Source organism: Serinus canaria, chromosome 9 (genome assembly GCF_022539315.1).
Source record: "Serinus canaria isolate serCan28SL12 chromosome 9, serCan2020, whole genome shotgun sequence".
In the NCBI taxonomy this organism is placed as follows: Eukaryota; Metazoa; Chordata; class Aves; order Passeriformes; family Fringillidae; genus Serinus; species Serinus canaria.
The window spans coordinates 20,684,737-20,712,607 of NC_066323.1; the positions used below are offsets into that span (position 1 = coordinate 20,684,737).

Genomic DNA, 27,871 nt, shown 5'->3' on the forward strand with positions numbered 1-27,871 from the left:
CCCGCCCCTCGCGGCGGCGGGCGGGGGAAGGGGCGCGCGCGCGGGCGGGTCCCGCGCATGCGCAGCGCGCGCCGGCCGGCGGCGCGTGTGTTGTGGTGCGGCGGCGGCAAGATGGCGGCGCCCGGGGGCTCGGCGGGCGCCGCGGCGCTGAGGGCGCTGGTCCAGCAGTTCACCGCCATCACCGGTGGGTTCGGGGCGCGGGGCGCGCCGAGGCCGCGGGGCTCACGCGGGAGGGTCCCGCCCGGCCCCCACCGCCGGCGGGCCGGGGGCGGGAGGCGCGGGCCGAGGCGGAGCGGTTCCGGGCGCGCTGCCCCTGGCCCCGGAGCGCCTCCCGCGGGGCGTCGGCGGTGCCGGGGCCCGTCCGCGGGCGCGCCCGGGGCCGCCCAACGCGGTGGAGAGCTCGCCTCCCTGTGAGCGGCGACTCGGAGGTTCCTGTCGGTTGTCCCGGTGGCGCGAGTGCGTGTCCTGCTCCCTCCCTGCCCCTTCCCTCCCTCCCGCCTGCGCTCCGCCCCGGCAGCCGCTTCCCGCTCCCGCGGGTGACTGACGGCCGGGAGGAACCCGGGAGCTGAGCCCCGAATCCGCCTTTGAAAAAACAGAAATGTCCTACAGCGCGGGCGGCTTGAGTTGGGAAACGGGGAGAGCTGGTCGCTTTTCCGTGGAAGTTCGCGTCAGGTGACAGCTCCTGCCTCGCGTTGTGTGCTTGGAGCTCTTGACCCACTTTGTGTCTAATCTGCTTCGCCGGAGTTACCCCTGGCTGATGGCTTTGCTGTCAGATGCTGCAGGAGTGGTTAATAAGATGTGTCAACTAAACAGCCAAAGAGAAATGAAACGGCTTTAATTCGGTTGTCCAGACCAGCTCCGTTTCAGATTGTGTCCTTGTACTTGGACACACTCAAATCCTTAACAGGATGTTGCAGGGAAATTACTGATCTCACAGCTATTCCTAAAGAATCTTTATGGAGTAAACCTTTTGAAGAAAAAGAACCTCCAGCAATTATACTTTCAGTAGTATGTGCCTGTGTGGGAGATATTTGCTAAAACCTGACCCAGAACAGGCAGAGCTGTGCTGGTTTCCTTCTCCTGACACCTTTTATGTTTAGATACATAGTTTATGCTCAACATAAGAGAGCCCCTCCATGGTTTCAAAACCAAAAAAGAAATAGCCTGCTGGGCTTCAGCCGTCCGCTCTTAAGTGGAACTTTGAAGTTTTGTTTTTATCTTTAACAGAATTTAAGGTTTCATCTAGGTGTGTGTGGGGCTTGTCTGGCCGATGCTGCTGTGGTATGACAGGTGCTCAGACCTCAGTGCTTTGTGTTAGTAGCTTTTTCAGCTCAGAGTTGTAAGTGTTCACTGACAGTTGCTCCTGTCAGTGGGGAAAAGGCTAAGGGAATCATCTCCAGCATGAGGGATGAGGAGAAATAGTCCTTGATGCTTTTCTTTGATCCTGGTGGCAGAATTGTGTTTCTTTGGTGCTCTCATCCAGGAAAGTATTGCTCAGAGAATGTAACTCCTGTGTGTCTTGATGCCTTAAGTTTCAGCTTTCACATTTCCCACATTCTGTTCTGCATTAGTGTGAACTTCTTATAAAGTGTTAGCAAGTTTTCCTCACAGTTTAGTCAGACAAAACAATCCTTTTCCAGCCCAAGAACCAAGGACATCATTGCAGATTCAGGCCCAAAAAGTATAAACAGCAGTGAATTGAGGGGAGCAGGCTGAGAGGATGAGGCTTCATAACCTGCAGCTGTAATTGGACAATTAACCCCAATATGGAAATGGACCCAAACTTATAAAAGTGTGAAAACTTGTGACCCTGGATCCGTCTTGGGTGTAGCCTCGGCCAGGCTCTTGTACTGCCAAAGGTGTATCCTTTGAAGGCCTTTTAGTAAATCCCTACTTAATTTCTTTAACTCTGTCCAGCCTCTGTTCTAGGTAGCCTCTCAAGGCATCAGTCTTCCCCAAGGAAATTATGGGATATCTGTGAAATTTGCTTTGAAACTTAACCAATATTTAGAATTTTCAGTTTTCCAGCACAAGGACTGAAAGCTTTGATATGCTGGCACTTCCCTCAGGAATGTTGAGGAATCAGTGAAGGCACTTGCTGTGTCAGTGTCTCTTTTAATGATAGCAGAGGGTTGAATTATCATTTTTCTTCCAGTTCTTGCAAATGAATGGCTTTGCATGACTCTGCAGGGAGGTCTAGAGTGGGGTGTGTGTGTTCCAGGCTCACAGGTGTGGTTTCATTGCTACAGTTAACATTGAAAAGGGCTGAAAATGCCAAAAAACCATTTGAGTGAAGAACCTGAACTTCTTGTTGTTTTTTGGGATGTTATTAATTTTTATTTTGCACTTTCTTCAGCTCAGTTGAGGTCTTGAAAATACAGCTGCCTGTCATCCCAGTGTGCTTGTTGTGGCAGGTTGGGTGTTTTGGGAAACCAGTTCCCTCAGTCAGTTTGTCTTTCTCTGTGGTTTGATGTGCGGGTCATTTAGAACTGGTTGATCTCCACAGTTTCAAAGTGTATTTTGTGTTCAAACCAGAGCTATTGAGTCTTTCCCAGAAAATCTGAGAAATATCTGAATGTGTTTTGCCCACACTGATATTGTCTGTAAGCCTGGTTTTGGGCAGTGTTGGTGTCATTTTGGTGACTTGCTGTGAAGTTAGTAAGAATTCCTACAGATCCTAAAGCTGCTCCCAGACTGGTTCAGCTGCATTTTACCACTCTTCCTCTGTACCAGCCTTTCTAAAGGAAAAGAAGCTCTTTGGCTGTCCACCACCTAGGGAGAAGGTGCTGTAAAGAATTGCATTGCAGAAGAGCTTCTCCTGAGGGAGCATCTGCTGATGGGATGGTTTTTGAGGAGAAGTTGGGACATAGAGGCTCATCCTCCGAGGAAAGACTTACTGGTGATGTTAGGAACTTTTGCTTTGTCTTGAGCAGCAACATCAGAACTGGGATTAGTTCCACTTTAGGTGTTCAAAGCCAGTCAGGGCCTGAAGCAGCCTGGGGTAGTGGAAGGTGTCCCTGCCCATGGCAGGGTGTAGAACTGGATGAGCTTTAAGCTCCCTTCCACCCCAAACTGTTTGATGATTCTGTGATTTGAATAAATGTTAGTCATTATACAAAGAATTCTGTAGAAAAGTATTACTTTCTCCCTCTTGGCTGCTTTTTTCTCCACTTCTTATATAAACTGAGCTTCTGCTGATTTGATTTTGCCTTTCAGCAGAATCAGTAAATCAGAGTGTCTTTTCTTCCCTCTCTAAATGTCTGTTACAAGTGGATAAAAAATTTTAGCAGCTGATTTAATATTCTTCCTGTTAAAATGTTAAGTCAGGTTTTCATTTTTCCTTGTGTATGCCTGCTTGTGGTGGAAAATCCACAGAATCATGGAATGGTTTGCCATGAAAGGGACCTTAAAACTTATCTTGTACTACTGCCTGTGATGGTCAGGGACACCTCCCCTATCCCAGGGTGCTCCAAGTCTGGCCTTGGACACTTCCAGTGATCCAGGGGCAGCCACAGCTTCTCTGGGCACCCTGTGCCAGGGCCTCAGCACCCTCACAGGGAAGGATTTCTCCCCAGTATCCCATCTAACCTGCCCTCTATCAGCCATTCCCCTTTGCCTGTCCCTCATTCCCTGGTCCCAAGTCCCTCTCCAGCTCTGCTGGAGCACCTTTAGGCACTGGAAGGAGCTCTGAGGTCTCCCTGGAGCCTTCTCCTCTCCAGCTGTGGACTAGCTCTCCCAGCCTGGCTCAAGCCCTCATAGCACCTTCGTGGACTCATTCCAACAGGACCATGTACCAGGAAAATGTCTGACCTCTAGAAGAAAGTCCACATCATACTAAAACCCCTCAGATGGTTTCCTCTAGGTTTTCAGTTGCTGACAGGAAGAAGCCTGGCAGTCCTGACTGCAAGCATTCCCTTCCCCCTGAGCTCTGTACGTTTGTCTCCTTTCACAGTTGTGCTTCAGGGATAAATGGCAGCTGATGAACTGTTCCTCCTCATTATTAATGCTTTGAGAGAGAAAGCTGTTCTGGGTGCTTCCAGTCCAAACGCTGTTGTTACTGTGATATTTTATGAAAAATCCCTCAGCTAGGATTTTTCTCCTGAAAAGCTGAAAAGCCTCAGTAAAGAAATGTAAACCATAATTATCTGGTTGCTTGGAATGTGGTTTTGAAGTTGCTTACCAACAGGTGCATCTTTAATTAGTTCCATGCAATTAATAACCAATCCCAGTCCAGCTGTGTTGGGACTCTGGTCAGTCACAGGTTTTTTATTACTCATTCTTTTCTAACTTTCTGATGTCTCCTTTCTCTTTCTTTAGTAGTTATATTATAACTACTATATTTAATATATTATATTAAAAGTAAATTATATATTTAAATATCATAAAATAATAAATCAGCCTTCTAAGAACCTGAAGTCAGTTCTCATCTCTCAGCTCATCCTAGAAACCCTCACCACACCGCAACAATTAATAACCACACGCTGTGATTTCTTTCCCTTTGGCATTGCAGGTGCCAGTGAAAGCGTGGGGAAGCACATGCTTGAAGCATGCAACAACAACCTGGAGATGGCTGTCACCATGTTCCTGGATGGAGGAGGGATAGCAGAGGAGCCCAGCACCAGCTCTGCAGCCGTGTCTGCTGCCCGCCCCCACCCCGAGTACGTACCCTGGGCACGGCTGTGCCAGCCAGCCTGGCCCTCTGATGGCACTGAGATGGCACTGTGCAGAGCACAGCAAACCAGCAACTGCCACTTCTCACCACAGCGTTGCACACTGCTTTGGTCTTGGTCAATTGATTGCTCCAATGTTCTGGTTTGGGAGTCTCTTGCACTTCAGAAGTTTTCTGGAGCCTTCACCTGCTTTTTTTTACAAACAAAGCCCAAGTCGTTAAAGTAGGGGTGCAGTAATAAGAGAGTCTTAATTTTAAATGCTTCAGCAATCTTGCTTTACACTAATTTGGCAGTAGAGAGTTCTCTTGGTTTGGTTCTTATAAATGCAGTCCCCTTACTCCCATTTCATAAATTCATAGAATTTAAGGTTGGAAAAGACCTCTAAGATCATCAAGTCCAGCTGTCAACCCAACACCACCACCACTAATTCATGTCCCCAAGTGCCACATCCATATGTTTATTGTGACTCCACCACTGCCCTGGGCAGCCTGTGCCAGTGCTTTACAACCCTTGCTGTGAAGTAATGTGCCGTAATATCTAACACAAACCTCCCCTGGCACAACCTGAGACTGTTTTGTCTCATCTTGTCTCTCCTTACCTGGGAGAAGAGTCTGACTTGTGAGGGTTTTGTTGTGGTGGTTTAACCAGTTTGGCACTGGAAGGGCCAGGCCTGTACACCAGTATGCAGAGGAATCAACAACTTCAGCACCTTCACCAGTTTCTTACACATCAGATGCCTGCAAAGGGAAGAGAATTTCCACTTAAGCACAGCAGAGAGTCTCAGTGCTGCCTATTGATGTGACTGCTTGAGATAAAGGGAATATCTTGGGTGGTATAAATCACATTCATTAAATATGGTAAATTAAATGTAAGCCTGGCTTTTGTCCTTATGAAAATCTTCCACTCCAGGAAAAAGACAGCTGACTTACAGAGGAAAATCCTTGCCCCTCATACTTCTGAAGCACATGTATAAATTTAAATATAAAATAATTCTTTTAGTGCTAACCTTTATAGCTGATCTGAGGTGCCTTCCTACTTGAACCTTTAATAAGGTTAAAATAGGTATATAGGTTAGTGTTCTTATTTCTAGACAGCTTCTGGCACATCAGTGGCTCCAGCTTTTCTTGGAATACTTTCTTTTTTATACTCAGCCCCATCCAGGTGCTGATCAGCTCAGTGTTCCTCCTAGGAGGAGAGAACAGTAAATGTGCAAATGGAGAGTGAGTATCTGCACAGAGCAATCAAAGATGTGGAGGGTAAGAGCAAGGTCAGTGCATCCTGCTGGCATCCTGAGTTACCTTTTGAAACCTGCATGCTCAAGAGCTGCAAAGTGCACTCTTCACACCTTGGAAGTCTGGGGGAAGAGGAAGTTCACAGACAGAATGTAGCAATGGATGAATCCTGCACACAGATCTATGGGCCAGGTGACCACACTTGTCACAGAGATGTTTGTGATTTCTTTGTGATTTCCTCTCTTTTAATTGTAGTTTTGGATTACCTGCAAGTATAACTGACTGAGCTGTTGACATGTGAGGGAGCCCAGTTATGTAAGCCAAGAACTGCTTCAGAAATGGGGGGAAATGGCCATCTTGGCCTGGTTTTCCTCCTTCTGGAAAAGAGAGAGGTGTGATTTTCAGGTGGAAGCAAAAAGTTTTCTGACAGACAAAAGCTGGTAATCAGGAAGATAATAGTTTTTTCTGTGTAGCTAGCAAGGAAAGTAGGATGGCAAGAGGATTATTTATCATCTTTTGGTAAGGTTTTAAAAGCTTCCAAGTTCTAACAAAGTTACTCAAGAGCAAAAAATGTTTAAATAGTAGATTGACAAAGCCTGGGATCAAGTCACTCAGGTGTTTGTGTAATGACTAAAATGACTTTTATCAAAAGTCATTTCGGTGCACAGGGTACCAGGTCCAGCAGCAGTGCCATGAGTGGGAACAGATGCTCCCTCCAGACCCCACTTAATCCCAAACCTCTTCATTCTCTGTAATGGTACAGCAGCATCTTTAACTGGTTCAAGTTGCAGGAGCCTTGGAGCATAATGAGATGGGGTTTGTACAGTACTTGGAATATTATCATCTCTCTGATATTTTCTTTTTTGTTTTTTCTCCTTTGATAGGGATGAAGTACGAGCTCCAATTCCTCAAAAGCAGGAAATCTTAGTAGAGCCTGAGCCCTTGTTTGGAGGTAGGCTTGTGTTCCTATTTTGTTTCTGTTTTCTTTACCTTGAGGTTAGCTAAGTGACAAAAGAAAATCAAAACTTGTTTAATAAGAAGAAATAACACCAGTAGTATTAAAAATCTCACACACAAGAGATGCTTTATTCCTGGGGTCCTAATTTGCTAAATGTTGCTTCATGAGACTTTGTGAGGTGACAGCCAATTAACTTAATTGAGTATACATCTGGGGGCCTAGAACTGTGGGGTACTGCTGTGGGAAAGGGATGGAAGATGGAGCCTTGGCTGACAAGTGAAAGTGAAGAGGACAAATGGCTGCATCTCAAGATGACAGATCAGAAAGAAGGGCTGAACTCTGTGATTGCTCATACCCTTCTCCATTTCTCATGCAGGAATTTAATTTGCTCTTTAGGCTGTGCTGTGCAGCTACCTTTCTTGTCTCTGTCCTCATGTGGACCAGGTCTGGAGCAGGAGCAGGAGCATTTCTGGGCTGGCCTTTGCCATGTCAGATGTTGTCAGATGACAAGCAAGTGCTTGTCACTGCAGTGGTCTCACACCATGGGAAATGCTCTTTCCTTTCATTTAGTTCCTGTGGTAGAAAGAGAAAGAGGCCAAGCTTCAGGTTTACCCTGGAACTGATTTTTGCTTGACTCCGTTTTTCAGCCTCAGAGAGGTGTTTAGCCAGGATGCACAAGCTGGGGGTGGTTCAGAGGGAGCACACAATGCCAGGCAGTACAGGTGCACACCACTTCCCTTTTTGCTGTATTTGCAAAATACAAATAGCAGTATTAGCTTTTCTAGTTTTAGTCCTTCTAGCATTTTTTTTTCCTGTATGTTTTGGGAGCTGGACAATTTTGACTCTTTTAATATGCTTCAGTCCCCAGTCCCATCAGAAAATGTTTATTCCTTAGACAAAATATGAATTACTGAAATGGACTTATTTTAATTTCTACATACTGATGTGAGATGCATAAAGTACCAACAATTTGAAACACTCACTTAATTTGCACTTGGGCAAAAAGGGAATGTCATACAAAGTATCTGCTGTTGTTGAAATGCTTTTGCACTTCTGTGCGGTTCATTAATGTAATTTCATTACATTCCCCTTGCTGCTGAAAGGCCACATTGTCAGCAACAGTGAAGCTGGACTTTGAAGGTCTCAACCATAAGATGCAGAGTCATGAAAATGGACACACTTGTTCCTTGCACTTCCCATCCTACCTGGGTTTTGGAAGGGGGGAGTTTAGTAGCAGAGGAGGGCAGCTCTGCAGCAGAGGAAGATGCCCTGCTATGTCTCTCTGAAGATAGAGGAGCTCTCTGCTCTTTTCCCTGTGCCTCAACAGTGTTTTTGACAAAAATCTCCTCGCTCCTATGGGTTATTAGGATTCAGTTCTGCTGATCCTAGCACTTGTTGCTCTTACACCTACCTGTTCCATACTGATCTCAGTCACACTGTCACTGACCATGCACTGACCTGGGTCAGTGATTCCCTCCTGGCACTGTCTGATCCTGCAGTGCCACTTGTGTTTCTGGCACAGAGCAGCCTGACACAGTAGCTGAGCCTGAAGAGATAATTGGTCTCAGCTCTAGCCTTACAGCAGGGGAGGTGGCAGTGTCTGTTTTTAAGGGTCATACTGAGGTGGTTGTATAAACTCAGGTTTTTTCCAGCTGAAGAGGTGCCCCTGTGTATTTGTGCCCTGCTGGGTACATGGATCCCATCATTCAGTACAAAGGATCCTCCTGGATTGCTGAGAGCCTCTTCACCTGTGCTGCCTGGCAGGGACATGCTGCTTTTGCTCAAGTGGTCCTTCAGTTGCTGTTCCAGCTGAGTTTAAGTTGTTCTGAGGTTGGCTTGTGCCTAAGCACTTAAGATGAAGGAGAACTTACTCCCTGGAGTTGAGAGATGTTATTCCCCAGCACATCCCTTGTTCAGGCTTGCTTTCTTTTTCCATGATTGGCTGTATCATCACATTTCCACTGGGTATAGGTTCTATTTATCTTACTTTAATTTGTTTTTTATTTATTATGTCTTGTAGCAATTGGGCTTTGAAAGTTCTGTCTTTCAGTTGATGGGAAAGGAGATAAATAGCTGGAATAATCTTGACAGGCAGTTCTGTTTTCTTTCCAAGTGCAGTGCTTGTGCTGTACCTTAGGACTTTAGTGGGACTTGAGGGTGCTATTTCTGATCCCTTCCTGGGCTCTCTGTGCAGCTTCAGATAATCAGTTCTGAAGGTTTCCTTGCAAACAGCAATGCTGCATCTCCTGGAAGAATGTGGCTGTTCAGTCCAGCCAAGAAGTTGGAACAGGATCAGGATAAGAGTTCAGAAAAGAGTAGAAATGAACTGTAGAAAAAACAAATGTGCTTCTTCATTTAAAAAAAAATCTCATGGAGTTTAATCTTTTGAAGTTTTTTATCCCCTTGAAGGCCTTGGGTAAAATCTTGGCTGGAATTGTGACAAGGTGATGCTGTGACAGCACTGCCACTCCATGCTGAAGGGTCTTGGCAAGCTCATCAGAAGGGGCTTTGAGCCTCTCTGTATTGTTGGTGCATGTTTTGTTTCTGGGCTAAGGTTTGCTGGAGGAAGGATGTGTTAGGAAATGGAATTTACAAATTACCTTCTGCCTATTTCCATCCATCTCCAGCCCTTCCCAATGGCCTCTACTCCCACATAGTCCCTGCTTGGGGTTCCTATTCTGTTCTCCTACACATGTGATGGAAAGTACTAATATGCATTTATTTTGATAACATACTTTTCAAGTAATTCTTTAATTTTTTTTTTAAGCTCCTAAAAGACGCAGACCTGCTCGCTCAATATTCGATGGCTTTCGGGATTTTCAGACAGAAACCAGTAAGTGTCTACAGATCAGTAAGCCTGATACTTTATTTTATTACTTTTAATGCAAATAAGATGGAGAAATCATTCCTGTTCTAGGCTAGGACAGCTTTCAGTTGTTGAAACATTTTTAAATTGCCAATTGTGTAGCAGGGTACATTATTAGAATGATAGAATTATGATTATCACAGTATATTCTGTCTGCTTTGGTGTTGCTAACTCTCAAAAAAACCCTTTTTCTTCTCTAGAGGGAACTGAAAAGGGGGAAGAATCCTAACACCCAAGTAGAAATTAAATCCATCCACTGGTTGTTTCTTGGCTAGGCAGTGGACATTGTGGGACTTGAATTACATTGGAGTAGCCCTGAGGCTTCTTCGTGGCTGTAATTGCTGTTTGCCCTTGGCTGTTCATGCACAGAATCTCCAGATGCCAAAGGACTGGCTGGTATTTCGTCCAGGAAGTGTCACAGAATGTGATTCTGTGACAGCACAGCACCAATTGTTTCACATCTGAGTTATGGCTCATGCTGATGTTGCTGGAATGTTCCTGAGGTGTAACCACAGAATCAGGAAAGCTGGGAAAGTCTTCTGAGACTGAGTCCAACTGTTCTCCCAGCACTGCCAAGGCCACCACTGCCCCATGTCCCCAGGTGCCACATCCACGTGTCTGTTAAATCCCTGCCAGGGCTGGCCAACTCTTTCCATGAAGAAATTGTCACTAATATCCAATCTCAGCTTCCCCTGGTGCGACCTAAAGTTGTTTCCTCATCCTGTCACTGGTTACTGGGGTCCATGAACCATGTTCCCACGCAGGAGTTGGCTGCCAAACTGAAAATAGGTGTTGATAGTTACTTTCTTTCCCCTTTTTTAGTAATGATGAGCACAACAAGTATTGAAATCACTGGCAGCTTTAGAAGTGAAAATGCTCCATGTACAGAATCAATACCCTTACATTTTTTCTCACCATCTTCCAGCCTGGACTAGCAGAGGGTGTTCCAGCCCATGGCAGGAGGGGATGCAATCGGCTGATCTTTAGGGTCTTCCAAACCAAATCACACTGTTATTCCACTCTTAAGACATGCCCAGCAGTGAGATACACTTGCAAAGGTTTATGGTGAATTTTACCATGTTTTTTGGCAGAACTTGACAGTGACAGGTGGATGTCACTGTCTGGCTGTCTCTAGAAAAGCAGCCCTGGCCATGAAATTCCAGATTATCTCCTGGCTCCTAGGGCTGCTCTGCAGGGATGCTTTATTCCCTGTGTGTCTGCTCAAGCATGGTTTTTGTGCTTTGGCCCATTGACAGCCCCTTCCACAGTGGAAAAGTTGCAGCCATGGGAAAGTTATTGCCCATTTCAGCTGACCTGGTTCCATAAAATACATCACGTGTCTGCTGTGATTTACCTTTATTGTCTGAATAGGAAATGTGTTCTGTATTATTTCAGATGGAATTGATACTCTTTAAAAGAAACATCCAAAGAGATTTCTCCATGTAAACTAAATTTGTTTGTTTCTTTTCTGTGGGACTGCCCCACAGCCAACTAATGGAAACACTACAATAGAAATATTCCTTTTTAAAGTTATATTGCTACAATCTAGCTCAGTTTCCCATTTAAAAGCATCACTGGGGACAAGTCACAGCTTTTTTTTGGCTCCTTTGTTTTCAAATAGTGGTATGTGACCCCTTCAGGTTTATTAAGATGTTGTTTAAAAGTGAAAGCACACTAGAAAGGGAGGTTCAGCCCTTACACACCAGCTAATCTTGCTCAGTGGGACTGAGCCTGGGACTTTCTGTTAGAGATATCCTGGGATTTGCCCTCACTAGCTACCTAGCCCTGTTCTCCCCAAACCTCCTAGGAGCTGGAGAGAGTTTCACCCCAGAAGCTCTGTGTGTGAGCATTTAGGCAGTGGTAGATGCCCCTGGTGAGTGTGTGTATCTAACTGCTGTCCCTTTCCTCCTGGGGCTGTGCAGTCCGGCAGGAGCAGGAGCTCCGCAATGGAGGGGCGGTGGACAAGAAGCTGACGACGCTGGCAGATCTCTTCAGGCCTCCCATTGACCTGATGCACAAAGGCAGCTTTGAAACGGTGAGGGCTCACCCTTGGGGCCAGAGGGGACAGGGTCAGCATGGATCCATGGCTGGGCAGTGGTAAATGTTTGGTGGACTGCGTATGGGAGTGTTGGTGACGTGCTGAAGGACTTCATTGATGATGGTGTCACCTGGAATGGACCCATCAGGATCATCAAGTCCAAGTCCTCACCATGCAGACCACGGTGGTTTGTGTTTCAGTATCAGAGTGGCAAATCACATGTGATGGGAGGCTTCAGTGAGCAAGGGAGGCTGGTCAGAATGGGGAAATTGCATCCCTTGAACTGCCTCCATAGAGGACACAGAAAAAGATGGAGTAGGATTGCTTTGCATAGGTGAGAGAAGACTCTGCAAGGGGCAGTGTGGGTGCAGCACAGCCCTGCTGAGAAGCTCAGGTGGAGTTAGCATGGCTGAATGGCTTCTGATACCTGAGTGAGTAGAAGTGTTGGAATGTGTCTTTGCCATCAAGCCGCAACTTCATCCTCAGTGGAGCTGTTGTTCTTCTATAAAATCACAGTGATTGTCTTTGACTTCTGGTGGTGCTAGGGGAAGTATCCCAGAGATACAGGACACTGTCAGCTTAAACAATCTCAGGTGTCACCTTCCCTGACTGTGTAGGCACATGTGGGTCTATTCCTAAATTGTTATTTTGTGGATCAATGACTTAACTAATGATTAGAGAACGTGAAAATTGGTATATATTTTTGAGTCTGTAATTTCCAGATATTTTTTCAGAAATTCCAGTTACTGCTAAACTTTTTTCTGGTCACCTTTGAATAGATGAGATAGATGATGGTGATGATTATTATTTTTACTGCATGAGAATGCAAAGTAATGATTAAATGGTGCAATACAGATGTTGGAGAACCAGCTGCACAAGTCTGCACAACTGTCTGACTGAACAAAAATATTATTTACCTTGTTTTCACGTGTGCCTTGACTGCTGTGCACAAGTACTGGAGTGCTGCTGGAGAGCTTTTGGTGAAACACTGTGCCTTTATGGAGTCTCCAGTTCTCATCCCATTACCCTCATCTCTCTTTTTATGCTTCCCAAATCACTGGGGATCAGTTGCCTTGTCACTAATTCCTGTGTTCTGAGGGTGCCCTCCACAATCTCCTTAACAGAATTCCAGCTGTGAGAGGATGCTGGCAGAGAGCAGCAGTGTCCACCTTGGGAAGGAATTTGATGCATTGGGAGCAGAGGAGCAGCCTGAAGCAGGGTTTACTTTAAAAGATGTGTTTCAGGGCTTCCAGCTGATGGTGCTTGCTGGGCCTGGGGTCCAGAGCTGTTGGTGAAACCTGCAAATGTGTGGTTAAAGGCACCAGTAAGGGGAATTGAAATGGCAACAGCCAGTGCTGCTGCAGGAGCAGTCAGCAAGTGCCCTCTGAGCTCTGCTGTGGAGTTTGAGATGGGTGCCTGTCTTTCCTTGGGTCTTGCTGGAAATGTGTGAAGACTTCAGCAGTGTTGATTGTGGCATCTGTCAGAAGTAGTGTCAGAGAGTGAAATAACTGATTGATGGATTTGTTTGTCCTAAAGTCTCTGCATTCTTACTCAGTCCTGAAAGGTAATTTAAAAAAGGGGGTGGGCTGGGCTTGGGATTTGGCTGGGAAGGGATTTGTGTGTACTCACATTGCCCTGTTCTGTGCAGTACCTGCACTCTGAAGACCTGCACACTTTCTGGTGCTGGCACTCACCCTGCTGTGTTCTTGTACAGTTCCTTGTCCCATGGGATACCCTTCATTTCACACTGATGCCCCTCAACTTCGTTGCAATATAACTCTTCACTCCTTCTCACTGTGTTGACCATTTCCCTTTGCATTTTACCTTTTCTGACTGCAAACTGCTCTACTGCTTCAGCCTGGAACAGTGTAAGGCCTCAGTGACTACAGTCTCCCAAAATTCATCTCTAGCAAGCTGCTCTTGGCTTCTCCCTTCTCTGTATGCTGAGATAAATGGATATAAACCATATGATAAACCAGAGATGCTCATCACATTCCAGAATACCAAAGACTAAATCCTGTCATTGTGATGCTCTTGTAGTTAAGCTTTGATCTAAGTGGAGTTTTTCTTTCCAAGGTTGGTGTGTGTGTTCCTGCCTCTGGAGGGGTGTGCAGGAACATTCTGCCAGGGTTGAGCCATGCACATTTATTGGAGAACCATTTAGGATTTAGGGCTTTGTTGGCAGGAGTGGTGACATCTGGTCTTAGGTATCTTTGTCACTCATCAGCTGTTTGCTGGTCTTTGGGTACTTTAAGGTTGGTTTTTGATAGTAAGTACATGTAATTATCTTTAGTTTTCCCCAAGAAAACCTCATTTTTCTTGAGTTACAAGGAAGCGTTATTACCAGTTAAGCCTAAAATGTTGCTAATTTTAACTTAGTAATACCAGTTTTAGGAATAGGTAGGGTTAACTCCATGGCAGAAAAGTTTTCTAGTGTTGGATGACATTTTGGGTTTTTTTTTTATATGAAAAAGCATTGTGCTCCACATGCAGAACAGCTTATGATCACTGTACTTGTAAAGTTCAGTGTGTGACTGACTAAACTAGAGTTCTCCCATTAATGTGGAATCTGTTAGGAATAAATCACTCAAATGAAGTAAATAAATTGCACACCAAACATTAGAGAAGAGTGTGGTTTTGTTCTCATCTCAGGCTACTTTCAGGAATTGCAGGTGCTCTCTCTACATTCTGTGATGTGAGAGATGATTGAATTTGAGGGGGACACACCAAATTGACTTAGCTTGCACTTCTTGTGGGCAAGGATGGTTCTGGTGTGTGCAGTTCTGTGCTTAACACTCAGCACGGTTTCAGTGAAGTGACTGAATGTCACATTGCAGAGTTTCAAGTGTGTCTATATGATTTCTTTTCCCCATTTAACAATAACCTTTTTTAGCTGCTGCCTGCTTTACAGCTGAGATTGAGAGGTTTTTTGTTTCTGCTTAAAAAGCAGCAATCATTGGGAAGCTGACCTGGTCACTGTATTCAAATGGAGCAATTACCTGTTCATAAGGTGCTTCTGGCCTGGTTTGGGTCAGCACAGCTGCAGGTGTGCCTCAGGAGTGCCTGGGTGCTGAAAGGATCTGTGCCCTGCCCCAGGTAGGAAGGAGAAGTGTGGTCCAAACAGGAGATTTCTTGTTTGATAATGTCCTGCTCTGACTCTCTGTCAGCTGTTATCTTCCCCACTGAGTCACAGAAATGTCCAGAGAATCACAAGGTGCTGGCTCCACTTCCTTCTTCTTTCAACAAAACTGAGCCAGCAGGAACCATCCCAACATTTCTAAACCATATATGTTCAGAGAAGGCAAATGAGAGGAAAACTTATTTTTAGTAGTGCAGGAGCCAGAGTTACACAGGGAGATCCAGCACTGTGCATAAAGCAAGACTTGTCTCACAGATTGCTGGTGTAATGATGAACTGTATGACTGGGTAAAGGCACTCTTAGGACAGATGGGATTGTTTTGGGTTGGTTTTTGCTTCTGGGCTCCACTGGCTCTGCTCTCAAAGAGTGGCTGTCCTGTACTGCCCTGTGTGTGGGCTCTGTGAGTGCCTGCCACTGGCCTTTATACCTCAAAGGAGGAGGGGAATGGGGGCACTTGGTGTTGGAAACAGAGGATCTAAATCCATCAGATCCCAGCTTTTGGGATACACAGGCCAGCTCTTGAGCCTTCCCTTGTTGCCTTACCAAAATGACCCTAATATAAAACAATACAATACAATCTCCAAACCCACAGTGTTTCTTCTTCTCCTCACACTGTTGTCCTTCCACCCCCTCAGAAGAACCCCTTGAGCTGTGTGTGTGAGATAGCAGCAGTTTAACTTGTCCTTTTAAATGTTAAATCCAAAGCTTGCTTATGGGAGGAAGTTAAAAGTAGTTTCAAAAGCTCTGCCTGTTCTGCAGGTAAAAACTCAGTTTTGTAGATTTTCTTTGTGGAATTTCCTGCTTGCATCCTTCCAAGGCCCTCAGCTGGACAGAGGAGAGGTAGAGCCAGAGGTTTTCATTAATATTAAAAGATACAGAGAGTGAGGGTAGAAGAGTGAGGTGCACTTTCCAGCTTTCTAATTACGTATTTTTGGGAGTGTTCTTCTAACAGACTACCTGAGAGCACAGGACTAAGGCAATCCAATGACTTAAATAAGGATTTGTGTTCCCTTTAAACTTGGGCAGTGCCTCTAGTCCTCATCTCATACTGGTTTCTTAGAACTAATTCTCAAAATGCAGTTAGCTCAAAACAAGGCCTTTAAATAAAAGCATGACAATTATGTTTAAGACCCTTGCTAGTTACTTAGGTGTCACCTTCCCCACTTTTCTCACCTGGTGACCTGGATGCTGGCAGTGTAAATTTAGTGGTAAGTAGTTAGAGTGAGGCCCCTTGTGGGAATAGGACTATTCCATGCTTCTACCTTCATTTTTTTTCCTTTGAGTAACACAAAAGCTGCCTCTGCAGGGCACTTGGCCACACAGGCTGACTTTGTAGGCTGAGATTCTTGCCTTGGTGAAGCTGAGTGTGTGGGGTTCACATGTCTGTCTGTCACACAGTGGACGGGCTGTTCCAAACTGCACTGGCTAAAATTCATTTCAAAAGTAAAAACTTTGATTTGGGGAACAAAGTAGTGCTCAAACAGCAAAGTCTTGCATAACATCCTGATTCCCCTGAATTTTTTATCCTTTGAATTCCTTAACAGTAGATTACCAGCAGGATGGTGAGCATAACTTTTAAATTTTTCTTTTTTTTTAAAGCAAAGAGAGTTCCTATGCCAGCTCCAGTCTTTCCAGGTGGTAAGAGCATTCCTGCTGTTGATCTAGCCCTCTTTTTTTCAACAGGTATGACAGTTCAGCGATCAGAATTACATTCTTGATCAAACTCCTACCATTAACTTGCAACCAAGCAATCAGACAGTGCCAGCTTTGTGACTCAAACCAGTAAGATTTCTTCCTGCGCCTTCCTGTCTCCCTCCCCACTTGCAGTCTGGATAAGCAGCATCACAAAGGATGCCTAATTGGGCAGTTGGACAGTCACAGAGTAACTCAAAACTTGGAGAGAAAAAGAAAACACACAGAGAAGGGGTCCTGTTGAATCAATGCAAGTCCTCTGTCAATTATGCAGCCTACTTAACTAGATGGTCCATGGGTTTATCTTTAGACTGAGCAGGTCTTTGTTGTCAGATCAGTGGGACTGACTACACTTTTCCCTGAATAAATACTTTATTCAGCAGTGCCATGTGTGTCCCCTCTCTGAGTTGCTTTTCCCTCCCTCTGCTTGGCTTGTTGAAATCCAGCAGCTCTGTTCATCGATGTGATTCTGTAATTCAACCAGGCTCATTTAAAGCAGATCCTTCAGCCCTGCCTTCTGTTTTGTGGGTGCCTTTTCACTAGCTCTGTCCATCCTCCTCACTGTGAAGGGGTTTGGTGGAAGGTCTGGCAGTGGTAGAAACCATCTCTGATCATTGCTGGCATCGGTGCTGTCTGGCCTTTCAACCTGATCTAACCAAGCTTTTCCTTCTGCTTACAGGCCAAGGAGTGTGGTCAGATGCAGAACAAGTGGCTCATGATAAACATTCAGAACGTGCAAGATTTTGCCTGCCAGTGCCTCAACCGTGATGTGTGGAGCAACGAGGCTGTGAAGAACATCATCAGGGACCACTTCATATTTTGGCAGGTGAGAAATTGCCTGGAGATGGATGTGTGGCTAGCTTGGTACCTTGGTAGATGGGACAGTGGGAAAAAAAAAGAATTATCTGGAAAAGATGGAATTCTCCAGGTGAACCTGCAGAAAAAGTGTGTTTCGTGGAGTGAATGTAGTTTATGGATGGAGATGGAATTCATGGATATGCATATGAAGGCCTTTCACTTGTACAATCAAGATGTTACCATGTAGCTTCTAATACATGGAGAGCCAGAGGCTTAATTCCAGCTTGTCAGAGTTACAGACAACTGTGTGTACCATTTGCAGTTTAAATTGTGGAAGAGAGAAAAACTCTGTGCATTTTCAAGGTACAGTGTGTTTGTGTTCCCTCTCCAGCCACTAACCTGCCCAATTTTGTAGGTGTACCACGACAGCGAGGAAGGACAGCGGTACATACAGTTTTATAAATTAGCAGACTTCCCTTATGTCTCCATCCTGGATCCCAGGACAGGTAAGACAAGTGGCAGCTGCTTTGCCTGGAGTTATCCCATGGGAAGCACTGACAGTTGTAGGCTGGAATGCCTTCCACTGCAGTTTGTGTTACACTTGGCTGAAGAATCTCTTCAAGGCCTGAAGGACTGACTCAGCATGTTCCCAGAGGAACTAAGGGAATTAAACACCCAAAACTTGCAGAAATTTTGTGTATTTGAAGCTTGGCGAGTATTTTGCTTAGAAAGTGAAAATAGTTCCATCTGGTGGAAAAACTCTGAATTCTTTTTTGAAGTCTGTCAAAAGCTTCTTGAAGTCATGTGATGAATAACTACAATATTTGTAATTGCTGCATGAATCTGCTTTCTGTTCCTCCACAGAGCTTTTTGAGCCTCAGCAATGACTTTAAATTGCTACTTAATTTTGAAATACCATCTTGGCTTCAAGTTTTTGTTTTGTTTTGCTTGTTTTTTACCTGAACAATCAAACTTCTCCCTTTCCCTCCAGCTCTTTCAAAGTTTAAAGTTGTTGCTTTTTCTTTTGTATTCAGCAGCTTCTTTTATCATCATATAATGCAGCTGCCTGGTTATATAATGTTGGTCTGGTCTCCTGTTTCTAAGGACTGAAATGATAGAGATGAGATCTCTGTGTAGCTGACTTAAAACCACTAAAAATACATACAATTTTTAATATTGCAGCTGAAGTTCTTCTTAGCACTTTCCTTCTGGGAAAAAATGCTGTTTGCCAAGGGTTAGAATTAATTTAGCAAGAATGGAGAAATGTTTCTTCATAAATGCAGTGGTTTGGTTTCGAGGCCAAATTCACCAGTCTTTGCTCACATTTCCACAGATTAAAAGAAAAAAATGGAAATAAAGTGTGGCTGTATCCATGTCTGTCCCTTTTCAAGGGGGTGGAAGGAGGAAGCTCCATAATTAGCAGGTGGTAGCCTGTGGGAAGCTGCAGTTCCTCAAATAAGGATTCTTGCAGCAGTGATTTGGTGTGTTTGATATGAAAAATGCAAATCACTTGTTTTTAACATTTTAAAAGTTTAATAGTAATAAAATGGTTATAACAATAGTGATATAATTAGAGTAATAAAAATTTTGGAGAATTTGAATTAGGACAATATGAGACAATAAAAACAAAGAGTTGCAGATGGTCCGGGTACCTTTTCTGGGCAAAATAAACCTGAAGAAGGACACACATTACCAGAGGATTAACCCTTAAAAGCAACAGCCTGTTGCATATTCATATATCTCATACGTGATGCATAAATTCCATTCAAGCACAGGATTCTGTCTTGTCAGTGTCAACTTCTTCCTCTGAATCCTGACGGCGTCTTTAGGGCTGAGCACTGTGGAAAAAAGTTCGTTTCTTCTGATAATGGAGCAATAAATTCTTTTTTTCTGAAAGATTGAGGTGTCCTGTGGCTGCTATCTCAGTGGGAGTACCTCATTCCTCTCTTTAAAAAAAGTATCTTACATAGCATAATTTCTATTTGAACATGATGTGATAACCTAAAACTATATTTAACACACCACTTAAGAAAATTAATACAGCATAACCTTCTAACATAACACAACAGAATATTCATTTTAATATTTGAGAAAAGCCAATCATAAAATAGGCATTTTTCACATTTGACCATTGCAGCGTTCTGCTGAAATTTTGTTTGATGGCACCTTTTGTTCCCTAGGCCAGAAGCTCGTGGAGTGGCACCAGTTGGATGTGACTTCTTTCCTGGACCAAGTGACCGGGTTCCTGAGCGAGCACGGCCAGCTGGACGGCCACTCCAGCAGCCCTCCCCAGAAATGCTCCCGCTCCGTAAGTCTGAGGCTCCTTGGAGACAGCCTGGAGCAACACTCTGACCTGTGCTTGTCCAGCTCTCCTGATTTCCCAGACACCCTCAAGGAGTTAGTGCAAGGGCATGCAGAAGCACAGCGTGCCAGGGAATGCCTTCGCCCGGGGTCACTGGTTGTGCTTTTGGCACTCAGTTTGGATTTAGCAGTCAGAGTGTGAAAGGAATATTGATTACTCCATGCAGAACTCCAAGGAGAAGCCATTTAGTAATTACAGCATGCCTAGCTTTCCCTGCTGTGCATTCCTGACAGGCTTAGTGGCTTCCCTTCTGGAAGCCTGACGTCCTTTTGGTTTTCAGTACCTGTTTGCAGGCGGTTGTGATGTGTGTGGTGTTGTTGAATTTGCAGGGTCCCCCATGACAGGAAGGAAATGATGAATCTGACTCCATGTTGTTAGAAGGCTAATTTATTATATTATGATATTACATTAAAGAATGCTATACTAAAATTACACTAAAAAATAAAGAAAGGATACTTACAAAAGCCTTAACAACAATGATAATGAAAACTCGTGACTCTTCTCCAGAGTCCAACACAGCTGATGGTGATTGGTCATTAAGTTAAAACAATTCACATGAAACCAATCAAACGTGCACCTGTTGGTAAACAATCTCCAGACCACATTCCAAAGCAGCAAAACACAGGAGAAGCAATCAGAATTATTGTTTTCATTTCTCTCTGAGGCTTTTCAGCTTCGAGAAGAATCCTGGGCAAAGAGGATTTTTCAGAAAATATGACAGTGCCATGTTGTCTGCATCCCACAGGAGAGTCTCATTGATGCCAGTGAGGACAGCCAGCTGGAAGCTGCCATTAGAGCCTCCCTGCAGGAGACCCATTTTGATTCCTCTCAGGCCAAGCAGGAGAGCAGGTCAGATGAGGAGTCAGAGTCAGAGCTTTTTTCTGGAAGCGAAGAGTTTATTTCTGTTTGTGGATCTGAGGAGGAGGAGGAGACAGAGATTCCAGCCAAGCTGAGGAAGTCTCCACACAAGGACTTGGGGTATAAAAAAGAGGAGAGTCGGAGGCCTCAGCCTGAGCCCTCTGCAAGGACTGAGCCTGGGACAACATCAAACCACAGAGTCCTGCCCTGCATGGATGCAGGGGCACTGGAGGAGTCACCTGACAAGCCTGAAAGTACCTTCCGGGGCCTGGACGTGAATGGTAAGTGCCCCTTTTTATTGCTTTTGTTGGGGCTTTCTTGCCTGAAACTGTTCATAGGCTGCCAAGCCTGGTTTCATCCCTTCTTTTATAAAAATCCCTTCTGATTCCGTCCCTCCTTGCCAGCAGACCTGTGAGTGATTCAAGAGCAGCACCACTTGGGCACAGCAGTGCCCCAGCCTGCAGAGCCCTCTGGGTTCCCTGACTCGTGTCCTGCCCAGGAGTAAAGTCCCCTTTGGTGTAACACAGCTGCTCTGGGCACTCTGCCTGGGGTCAGTCACTTGGAAGAGTCCTGAGCCTGATGTGTGTCTTTTGAGTGGTAGAAATTTATCTCCACGGGCTGGAACCTTGTGTTTGTCTCCAGTCCCTCACCCTGCTGTGCTGTCCCACCTAAAATCTACCCAGGAGCTCAACTCAGCTGCCCTGGTGCTAACTTGTGATCATTTCATTTGTTTAGGACCAAAGGCACAGCTGATGCTGAGGTATCCAGATGGAAAGAGGGAACAAGTTTCACTGCCTGAACAAGCTAAACTTCTGGTGAGTGGACTTAATGGGAATCCTTGTCTGAATAGAGGAAAGATGAAACTGGAGAATTTCTGTGCCTGGGGAGACACTGTTGAAATCAGATTTAGTGGGAGAGGTGTATCCAGGGAGTGCTTGCACTGTTCCATGTCATTCCTCTCTGGTAACTCCTGGCTCTGTGTGTCTCCACTGCAGCTTGGGTTTTGTGTGCACTCCAGTGTCTTACTCAATCCCCACACTGCTCATTTCCACTGTAAAATGAATCTAAATGGCTTTTGCATTAATTGTTAATTGCCATAAAATGCTCTCAGCTTTCTCATTTCTGGGGCTTTGTTTCTAAAAGTAGTTGGTTCCCATGGTAAAATCAAAGGCGAAACTCCTCATTCTCCATCTCTCCCATCATACTTCCACCCTCCCTTCTGGACATGGATGTTGGAGCAGACTTTGGAGGAAGTTCTCCCAAAACAAATGTATTACAGAATGTGGTGGTTTTGCATGGGAAGTAGAATTTTGGTCAATTACTGTGCCTCAGGTGTGTGTCTCAGCTGTGCTTTGGGCTCCTCACCTTGGAGAAGTCCATGTGAATGGCATTTCCATCAAAATTTTCCAGGTGCTTACCTGGGAGCAGAGTGTAAAGAGGTTTCTGTGCTCCTGTTTGCCATGAGTTTTCAGGAGGCAGTAGCCAGTTAAGCTCATTTAAATGTAGTCAGTCTAACAGCTGGAGTCATAGGGAAGGCAGAAGCACACCTCACCAAAAGGATTTTGTGTAGATTTGGGAGAAAGGTGTCCTATCTCTGACAGAAAATGGGGCTATTGCCTAGCCAGCAGCTCTAGGAATATACAGTGTCCTCAGCCCATGTACTCATCTTTGACTCTCATGCTTGAAAATAAAAGGAAAAAAAAGCTTGACTGCCTTTTGAATGCAGCTTGTTAAGTAAGTTTGCATGTATTATTAGACAGGCAGCACTTTTGAATACTTGAGCAATTCATTTAGGCAGTACAAAAGTGCAATATTGAAATCAATCCTGACTTTTGGTTTGGCTCTTTCTATTGACTGTAGAAGTTGAAGGAAATTTATCTCAGCATATGATTTCCCTTCTGCTCTAGAGTCAGCAGAGGAATTTAGCTGAGTCAAGGTTTGTGGGTAAAGACATCTTTTGGTTGCAGAGCTGAACAAGCAGCATTTGTGCTCATGTGATCTCCTGGAGCCTTTCAGTCAGATCCAGATTGAGTCTCAGGTGTTTCTTTGTAAACATCATTTCCATACTGATTTTTTTCAGCCTTTAGTTGCTTCCATATTAAAGCTGGCCAGGACTAGCAAAAGAAATTGTTTAAGGAGGCAATTGCACTTCAGGAGTTTTAACTGATGATACTGATCAGTTTGAACTGATGATATAAAACATTAAAAAAATGTTTTATTTTTAATCATTGTGTTGTTATTGACGGAGCACTGGCTGCTTTACGCAGATTATTTCCAAGAGGTGCTTTTGCTTGCAATATTACCATGATGCCCTTTCTTCCCCTCAAACCAAAAAAAAAAAAGAAAAAGATGACACTTTTAAAAGGAAAACATGAATTTTTTCCCATTCTGACTTCTGTGACAGTGGTTTGCCTTCCTTTCTCCCCAGGCTCTTGTGAAACACGTCCAGTCCAAAGGATACCCCAACGAGCGCTTTGAACTGCTCACCAACTTCCCTCGGAGGAAACTCTCCCACCTGGACTATGAGATCACGTTACAGGAGGCAGGCCTGTGTCCTCAAGAGACTGTCTTTGTGCAGGAAAGGAATTAGCACTGTGGCCTGAGTTCTCCCAGCCTTCCTCCCTCTCCTCTTTGCCTGGGACAAGAGTGGTTAAATATGCAGTTAAGGGTCGTGGGATTGCAGTGCTGGAATCAGGCAGCTGACTGGCCCTCCCTTCTCCCTCCTCCTCTCTCTCCCTCCCTTCTCCCTCTCTAGTGACCAAATGAGAGTGCTCAGAGTTTTATTTTCTTCCTCAGCTGCAGAGAGCATTGGGAAGAACATCTTTCCTCTGCTTTCCTGGAATAAAGTAAAACAGTGATCTGTGTATCCAGCGTGCTGGAGCTTGGAGTGGCCATAACACAAACCCTTCTCGCTGCTATTCTTAAATCTGTTTTGTTTAATTTATTTTTGAAAAGAGTGTGTGATGGAGGCATCTCTCTCTAAGGAGAGGGCATAACCTTCAGGACAGTCTTTCCTTTGTTTGGATTCCCTACACAAAAGGTCTCCATTAACCTTCCAGCCTTCTCTTATCCAACACTCTGGTTTTGGAAAGGAGTTGGGTTGAGCCATGCTCAAATGCTCTGCTCCACCTAATACAAAGGCTTCTGGATTGCCTGCCTGTTTTCCTCCTGCTTTAAATTGCCAGTGGCCATAGTAAAAGAACCAGCAAACCCCCCAGAAATCCAACTGTGCTCCATATGGGATTGGCTGCTTGGCCCAGAGGGAAAGCTGTGAGTCCAGTGCTGGAGCAGAACCAGCTCCGTGGTGGGGCTGGGTTGGTTATCCATGTTCTCTTCCCTGCATCCTCAAAGTGTCTCCTTACTTGCTCTCAGGATTTTGCAAATAACAATACTGTAAAGGTTTTGGATTCTCTGAAAACACCTGCCACAGAGACCTGACAGTCAGTTGGCTTTTTTCCTTTTCTTTCTAGGAGTGAGTGGCTTTACAGGGGTTTTACAGCACTGACAGCACTGAGCATCAATTAATGCTTCATAAAACACTTCCCAGCTGGTGGCTTGAATTCCCTGGGATGATTTTTGTTGTATTTCCATGTTCATCTACTGTCACCTCTAAATTTGGAGGGCTGCATGAAAAGCTGCTCCTTGGTGCGGGCTTTCCTTTCAGCTCTGGAAGCTGGCACCACAAGTCAGTGCCCTGGTTTTCCTCCAGTGTCTTCTCTAGACATGGAGCTCTTGGCCAGTTGGTGTTTCAGCAGATGGGACAGGAGTTAACTGGCACAGTCCTCAGCACAGAGTGGTGGATTTGTGTATTTACAGCTAAAAACTCAGTTTAATGTGGTCTTCAATCACTGAGGAGAAGGCACATGGGACCTGGTATAACTGCTGACTTTTTCTGCCTCTCTCAGATGATTGTCTTTGTTAAAGACTTTAGTAGTCAGAAATTTACATATTCCAGTTTTTCGAGATATTTTGCCTTTGATTTCATACTAGCATCTGTACTTTGGAACCTTTAAATGCAAGAAATCACAGAAAATGTCTGGCATTCCCCATGAAAACTTCAGCTCACAGCTGTCTCCTGCTCCTGATTGAGCTTTGACATGTAATTATGCAATTGTAGAAGCTGATTTCCCTTTCTGCTGCAGGATGTAGTGTCAGGAAAGCAGAGTCTCATCTCAGTTTCCTGAGCAGTGGTTGATGTGACACCAGATGTCATCTTTGGTTTGTAAGGACCCCCAGGTGTGGAGGCTGCTCCCAGCATGGGAAGTGGGGGGGGGTCTTGTGTTTGGCCTGTGAAGCAGCAGGGGCACCTCTGGACTGAAGGATCCTTTAGTTCCTGCATATTCAGACCCCTAACTCACATTTCCATGTAATCCTAAAGCTTCCAAAGCAGCTCCAGCTGTCTGGTTGGAATAACAAGTCCCAGGTGTGATTTATTGGCACCTTCCCTCCCCTGCCCCTCCTGGGCCTGCTCCTGTGTGTGGGGCTGAGCTGAGCTCTGTGATGAGACCAGGAATTGCTCAAACAGGAGAAAGAAGATAGGGAAGTTGAACATTTACACTGAAAATGGCATTTTCTCGTGGTTTCTAGGAGTTTGTTCTGTTCCAGGAAACTGGGTTGGATTTTTTGTATCTGTCTCTCAGTATGGTTTTTTCTATCACTTTTCTTTTGCTTTGCTTTGAGAGCAAGAAACAGAGAAAAAAAAGTTTAAGGAGTGCATATCCCTGCATGTGGCTCTTCTCTTTGTTCATTCCCCTCCTTCCCAACCCAAACAAACCCAGTGCCACACATCAGATGTGCTGTGGGGGCTGACAGCTGGTGAAAAACTGCACCAACCAGGACACAACCTCTTCAGCTCCTCATCCTTTAGAGGAATGTGGTTGAGAACACAAATCAAGTCCTGCCTGGGACAGGACAGCTCATGGCAGTGAAGGTGATGGGTTGGGCAATGTTAAAGAGTCACTTGTAGATGTGAAATCTGAAGCTCAGATTGCCTTGGCTGGAAAAAATGTGTTAAATTTGGTTGGGAAATACGATGTTGAGCTGTGAAGGACAGAGGAAGCCAATCCTTCAAAAGCTGTGGTTTGTGGCTTCCTGTGGGTGTCACTGGGTCAGGATTTGCTGCAGGGGCTGTTGGGCAGCAGAGGAGCAGCAGTGCATGTGGGCAGTGCAGGTTTTCCTGAGGGAGAACTGTCAGGGCTGCTATGTTTGAAGCTGGAGCTCCTTGCTGCTGGTGGAGATGTTCCCTTTGCCTGTGCCCTTTTTTGTTTTGGGATGTAAAACACATCCCATTTGGTCACCACCAGGATCCTGGAACAGAAAGGGAAACAAGCTCTGGCTTTCCCTGCCAGGTGCAGCTGACACATTTACATCCCACTTCAGAGGCCCACAGAAGGATTTGGGATTTTTCTGATGCTATGTGCTCTTAAATCAGGCTGACTGACCAGCCTCAATCTCACAGCATTCCCCACTGACCTGAAAAGGGCAGGTAGAGGCTGGGCCAAACATTTCTGGCCATACTTGGGTTATTTTCTTTAGGATTTGAACCAAGCTCTGTGATTTTTATGCTTTCTGACATTCATGGACTGCAGTGCATTGCTTTTCCTGATAAATCAGTTCAGTTAACACCACTGATCTTAGAGGAATGTCCAGGATCTGCAGGTGGCCTTGTAAAATACAGCTGTCTGTAAAAGGCATCCAGATGTACCATTATTCCTAAGTAGATCTAAACAGGAATTTTCCATCAGCTCTTCCCAGAGTTCCCTGACCTTCTTCTCACTGTTAGGGGAAGTGACACCTCTCCTTTGTCCAGCTTGTGTTTCACAGGGTCCATGTCCTTCAGAGCTGATTTGTGCACTCAGCTTGCCCTGGCACTGGTGCTGTGGTTTGTACCTCTGCAGAAAAACTGGGTTTGGTGCAGGCTTTAGTAACTCAGCCTCTCTGCTGAAGGGTCTCAAATTCCTGTTCCTGTCAGAGCACCGAGCTGCTTCACTGGGACTCGAGCAACAAGGGCTAAATTAAAACCATTTTCTTTTGGGGGCAGGGCAGCATTTTGGGCTGTTGGTCAGGTAGCAAACACTGCAGAGATGCTTGAAACATGGTGGTTTTTTGGTAAACCACACAAAAATGAAATATGAACATGGGGACCTGTGAAGGAATGTCCATGTGAGTGGGAAGATCTCATCACTTCATTTTTATTCCTTTCTAGTTTGTACTAAATGTCATTATCTTCTTCTGGTTTAATCCCTGTTTAGTGAAGTTGATAAAACAGGCAGTCTGGTGTTCCAAGAGGAGAAGGGGTGGCAGAGATGTGCTTTAGGTGGGTGAAGGGCAAAGTCTCTGTCCTTAAGGACTGGCTGTGCCTCGTCTGGCTGTTCCCATAGGCTCAAATCCAGCCTCTGCTCTCCCTCACCCTTTCTATTTATTGATTTTCACAAGTGATTTTCTATAAGAGGAACAGCTCCTGTTTCAAAGACAACACAAACTGATGCTGAGCCCTGTGCTGGCTGCGTTGTTGGAAGCACCCTCAGGCCTGGTGAGGTTAATGGATGCCCTTGCTGTGCTGACTTTTTTCCTGTCTCCTCTTGTCCTTGGGATGCTTGGTGTCTGTGCAGTCCCAACAAACAGAGCCATATCTATTTACACCCACAGGGCTTCAGTCAGAGACTGCTGCACCTGGCAGCAGTGCCTCGACCTGCCTTGGGTTATCCCCTGTGTTCCGTGGGCACCTTGGGAGTGAGGGCAGAAATTGGGGATTTGGTCACTGACAGATGGCTGGGAGTGACTGCAGTGCAGAGAAAAGTCACTTTGTAACTCTTGTGAAATGGTGCCCATGTTGAAGGTGTGGAACAGAAACTGTGTGGAGCAGGGGATGAGGTGCTATTTTATAGACCAGATTTATATGAAGAACATCTGGGTAAAACTCAGCTCAGAGACACCAGACTCTAGGACATATGGTTTTTTAAAAATGAGGCTGTTTCCTGGAACTGGGGAACATCCAGTTTCCAAGGAACAGCTTTTCACAATGGTCAGTTTATTCAATAATGGCAACTTCACATGGGAGGAGGGAGAGGATTCATTTGGAAGTTTTCAGCTCACTGTGCTGGGAGGGACCAAACTCAAGGAAACCTCTGATCTATATACACAACTGCTGCATTTTTTATAAATATATGTAAATGTCCTATTGTAATATTTGATCCTGGAAATAAAACAAACTGTTTTCAGTAGCTTTCTTCAGCTCTTGTTTTTTGGGGTTGGGGTT

General features: G+C 45.0%; 1 protein-coding gene across 1 annotated transcript; it reads left to right on the top strand.

The window, feature by feature from the left end:
* The first annotated feature begins 67 nt into the window (after window positions 1-67).
* On the top strand, window positions 68-27,836 carry UBXN7 (UBX domain protein 7). The gene is made up of 11 exons (XM_050978022.1): window positions 68-184; window positions 4,511-4,658; window positions 6,787-6,854; window positions 9,628-9,693; window positions 11,649-11,761; window positions 17,275-17,421; window positions 17,809-17,899; window positions 19,574-19,701; window positions 20,501-20,894; window positions 21,349-21,428; window positions 23,042-27,836. Exons 1-11 carry the CDS (start codon window positions 112-114, stop codon window positions 23,201-23,203), a joined length of 1,470 nt encoding a protein of 489 aa, XP_050833979.1. The 5' UTR covers window positions 68-111; the 3' UTR covers window positions 23,204-27,836.
* Window positions 27,837-27,871: the final 35 nt, after the last annotated feature.